This window comes from Watersipora subatra, chromosome 8 (genome assembly GCF_963576615.1).
Source record: "Watersipora subatra chromosome 8, tzWatSuba1.1, whole genome shotgun sequence".
Lineage (NCBI taxonomy): Eukaryota > Metazoa > Bryozoa > Gymnolaemata > Cheilostomatida > Watersiporidae > Watersipora > Watersipora subatra.
In genome coordinates this window covers 57,073,694-57,078,616 of record NC_088715.1, presented here as the reverse complement: position 1 = coordinate 57,078,616, position 4,923 = coordinate 57,073,694, and the positions used below count along the sequence as shown (strand labels likewise).

General features: G+C 36.3%; 1 protein-coding gene across 4 annotated transcripts in view; it reads left to right on the top strand.

Moving 5' to 3' along the window:
- The first annotated feature begins 302 nt into the window (after positions 1 to 302).
- LOC137401540 (run domain Beclin-1-interacting and cysteine-rich domain-containing protein-like) overlaps positions 303 to 4,923 on the top strand; it is a 30,988-nt gene continuing 26,367 nt past the window's right edge. For all 4 annotated transcript variants that reach the window (XM_068087945.1, XM_068087944.1, XM_068087947.1 and 1 more), the window contains exons 1-4: positions 303 to 389; positions 2,909 to 3,123; positions 3,448 to 3,574; positions 3,700 to 3,798. In XM_068087945.1, the coding sequence (XP_067944046.1) occupies positions 2,971 to 3,123; positions 3,448 to 3,574; positions 3,700 to 3,798 (379 nt within the window). In that variant the 5' untranslated portion in view covers positions 303 to 389; positions 2,909 to 2,970. The remainder of the gene's footprint in view (positions 390 to 2,908; positions 3,124 to 3,447; positions 3,575 to 3,699; positions 3,799 to 4,923) is intronic.

Below are 4,923 nucleotides of genomic sequence, written 5' to 3'. Positions count from 1 at the left end.
TATCACGACCGAATTGTCATTGCGGGGAGCGTTTCCGTGGCATAATAAACATTGGAAATGTAAGCAGTGGAGGCAACCCATATAACTATATAACTAGCTAGAACGTGTTCTATCTATAAGATAACTTTATGATAAATTACGTAAAACAAATTTGTTTTACGAATATTGTTTACGATTGATTTAGGTAGGTTTATATATCTAACAACGGGCGTGCTCATTAAACCTTGACATGATCTCAAAGGATTGCGAATAAGAAATAAGGCTAACACGAAAAAAGACTGTAATTTCCGCTATTGTTTAACACGAAACTTCATAATCGCGTTCTGGTGAATTGTGCCCACAAGGAAATGCTTCATTATATTCTGGTGTTTCAGAGATGAATTCAAGTGGTACTATATGTATTTGTGTGTGAGAACACGTTAACAACATTATACTTTTCATTGGTAACTGTTGATGCCGAAGTCAATTTGGAAGTACTCTTCAAGTTCTATCCAACAGAAGTCGGTGTTTTGTATTGAATTGACCTGTCACGTAGGCGTCCTTGTTAAATTTTATTGCCAGTTTGCCTAACATAAATAATAAAAAATGACCAGATCTGAGACTATTTAAGTTTTCCAGATAGCCTTCAAAGCCGTGTTGTATTGGTTATTGATAGTATCGGATTATCCTACCAAATAATCTAACAACTGTTAGAGAGTGGCTCAAGTTTATTCTCGAACGCAGATACACTGCTAATCGTCAGTACTGACTTCTCAGATTGGGACCAATCTCGAAAAATGACTGTTTAACCAATGTATTGTTGATTAATGTAATCAGGATCCTATAAGAGAGCTTCCTAGATGTGAGAATCTAAGACTATGCTCGGAGAAAGGGAATCCCTAAGGCATACGAAGAGGGGGTTCACAATACCTTATGTTTATTTAAGAACAAGAAAATATATAATAAGTTGCACTCTAGACTAAACTTATAAAAGTATAAAAGTAATTTTTAGAGACTTAGATTATAGTCACCCCATATGTTCTCCAAAAGTTGACTTTTTCACTTAATCTACTGACACCTTTGTCTGCCATGATGAAGCTGTATTGAAAGAGTGAAGTATATGATTGAATGTGTTCTTATATAATGATTAAGAATTAGCCTTGGTGTTCAGGAGTGAAACTATACGTTTTAGGTCTTCAGTTCTGAGTTTTGTAATTTTTGGGGTTTTTGGCTATGTTCTGTTGTTTTTTCGTCAGCGGAGATTTCAACATGTGTAATCTCTAATCATAATATTAAGTCTGACATAAAATGGTGCTGGATACAGAGCTTGCTATCACGCGACACAAGTTGCCATAGTCTGTGTTAACAATGCAATCTTTTAGCGATTATCTGAGATTCCTTGCGCCAAATTCTCATTGTCTTTTGGTAGTACAATGGGTAACTTACAGCTGAAAATAGGTTTGTAATGTTGATCTTCTTATCTCCGGAATTTCTATATTTTGTTTCCGTGAGGATCTGTTAGGAAGTTGATATAGCTTGTTATTCTCTTCATGTCTATCTGTACATGGCTGACTCTAGGTATACCAGCCGCTTTATTAAGCTTGTTATGTGTAAGGCTGAATACCTTGGTGTCATTCTGCAACAAGATCTACAATTTGACGAGTAACACATTGCCTTGAAAACTGAAAAAATTAGTAAACTCTTGGGAGCATCAAATGTACGCTCGGTGATGCGTCAAAAAACAGCTGGATGCTCGCATACACGGACTACATAGACTCATCTTAGAGTACGCAGACACAATGTGGGACCTTACAACAAATCTATAACAAACTCAATCCATGACATACAAAGTAGAGCTGGTAGGTTGGTGGGCAGTCTGAAAGGTCGTGACAGTACCATCGAAGCCCATGATCAGTTGTTGTGTGACCTTAATCAGGTGAAAGCAAAACCATAAAGTAGCTTTACTCACTGAAGTCCTTCAAGATGAGGATTGACACTGTGTTCTCTCATCCAGCTCTGATGAAATAACCAAAGACATCTGAAACAGTAATAGTCTCATGCACAGTTAGCTGTGGGAACTCACTTCAGTATATGCGACCTCTAGTATACTTCACAACAGCTTTTTACCCAGAATTATACATGACATGAGAGCACTACCTTAAACTAAATAACCACTAAAAAGCCTCGCGCTAGAACAGTGTAATAATGCTGTAGCCTACTGTTTTCCCTGAGACACTCCGATGGCACCTAGTGATTTAAAGTGTCCTATCATCTCCGAGGTATTCTGAGGCTGGAAGGATTAAAATGAAGCATTGTTTAATAAAAAGGCAACAGATGCAAAACTATAACCTTAAACACAAGTAGCACTATATTAGAGTTTTATATGGACTGCTCTATGCTGTGCTGGTGTAGTGATTAACCTCCATGGATTTAGGATAGTAGTCTGGACTGCTTCCATCATAGATGGTCATAACATGCCATATAAGGATATGAGTACTAGCGAGTATCACACTAGTAGGCTAGTGGCGTAAGCATTTGGTTGTTTGGTGATACAGTCATTGACAGCTGGAAAAAGCACTAAATAATATATATGGAGAAGAAAATTTAATGCTTGGCAATATCATTGACTTTGTGCTAGGAACAGCTACCCTGTGTTTTTTGTCAAAGTGTCTCACAAATCATGGGCATTATATTATAAATTGTTTATTGTAATTTAGCCTCAACTAAGGAAAATTATTTGAGCCAAAATTTCTGAAGAAAACTAACACATGTTTGATGAATTTCATTAATTTCAAATTAAGTAATGTAAGCTACATTATATTGAATTTCTCCTGTAGGCCTACGCATCTTTTTTGATAAAGGTACATGTATCTTCAAACACAGAACAAAGTTTTATATTGATATGGTCATTGTGTGATTTGTTACACAGGAAAGAGATAGCAACAAGATATAGAAGCGAGCTCTAGTTCATTTGTCAAAGACAGCTGATCAATGGATCTGAACAACTTACTGATTGATGTCAAGACGACAGTGGAGGGTTTGCTGTCAATGCCAACTGCAAATGTTTGGTCCATATATGGAGGCCTGAAACGTCTTTGCGCTTGTGTTGAGAATGTACTTAATCATGGTCTAAAATATTCTCATGTAAGTCTACTAACATGCACTTCTCTTAGTATGACTATTCTTTATTGCAGTGATAAACTTATAATAGCCATCTTTCTATATGAATGAATAATCTTCTCCGCGAAATACTTGAGATGGATTTGGTTCGATTGGTCTAACGACGCCTGGTTTATGTCTGTTTGGGCCAAACCCATTTGGTCCAATAAGCCATTTCATCCAAAAACATGTAATTTAAAACTGATTTATCCACTATACCATTTGGTGTAATGAGGATTAGATTGAACGAATCGTCGTTAAACCAATTGTCTGAGACCGCTTGTGATACACACAGTTCTTTGTACGCAGAAGGCAGGCAAGGAGAGCACTCTCGATTATAATCAGTTCATTAGATCACTTCAATGGTTGAACCCAGTGCTGGCACCGTCTTCTGACAAAATAAGAAAACTCTCTCTGGAGGAAAATATCTCTGAAGGTAACGATAAAATATTTGATACATTTATTCTTTGTAACTCGCTTTAGTCATTTAGCTGCAGTTTATTCTAGTTATTTCTCAAATTATTTTTCAAATGATTGTCACCCTTGTCTGATCATTTACAGGAAAAGCATGGGTGAGACATAGTCTGCAGTCACACACGTTGAGAGCACAACTTGTGGTGCTAGTAGGTGATAGGCAGCACCTCACTAACTGTTACTATGGTAGGTTCTTTTCTTTATCAATACATATATACCTATACTAGTCTGTAATAAGATGTGCACAATTATAACACAATGTTATGACATGGTCCAGTGACACAGTTGGTAGCTTGCCTGGCTGCAAAATTAAAAATCTGATTGCGATTCCTGTTAAAGGCCATTTTTTTCTAACATTTGTAGTGTGGCTTCAGACATACGGACTGTCTGTATTGATGTGTATTGAGTGCTTGTAATCATAAACATCTGTGTATTTTGTCAGAAATTTTGTCAGAAAACCCTGAGGCTTGTCCGTGTGCACCATGCACCTTGGGTAATGCAAAATATAGTGAAACAAGGGCTTACGATTGTCATAACATACATTTGTTACCTCTTCATAATTTCTTCATGATTTAATAATTTTTAAGTTTCTCAAAATATTGCAGTTTTGTTAATAAGAACATACGTATGTACACTGTCATCATTCGCATAGTGGTTTAACAGTGTTCAAATAGTATTAGGCAATTCTTTTTATCTTTCTGTTTTAGTTTTAAAACCCCAAGACTAGTGCTGGTAGTAAAAAAACCTGGGCATACATTTTCGATCATTTATTCATACCATTTATAAGTGATGAGAAGAGTATAAAACCTGAATCAAGTGTAAGCACACTGTGAGATACATAAACACAACATGTAAACTATATCTGATATTAAAAATGAGAATATATATATGTAAATTATGTTAATTTAAAGTTCACATAGCATAAATTAGACTAGCTCTGTATTTCTATAGTTGCCTAGATCCTGTATTGCCAAGGTCATACCTCTGCTCTCCTGTCTCCAATATGAAGGGAAGATGACAATATTGACTATTTCTATACCAATTTAATTTCTAACTGAGTACTCGGAGATAGTGCTGCACGATAAAACGATATTGCATGATAGGTGTCGATTTTGTGTGGGACGATATCATTTTGGAGCGATTTTTAGGTCGATTCTTTCATCGGGTATATCGACGTTTTTGATATCGTGTCAAGACAATAAGTATCTGTGTTTAATTGGCAGAACCAACATCAATTATTAACGGCTTTCGTGACTCGAAATCGGCACAGCACTAGTTCCTGAAAAACTTATTTGTGAGCCTTCGGTATTT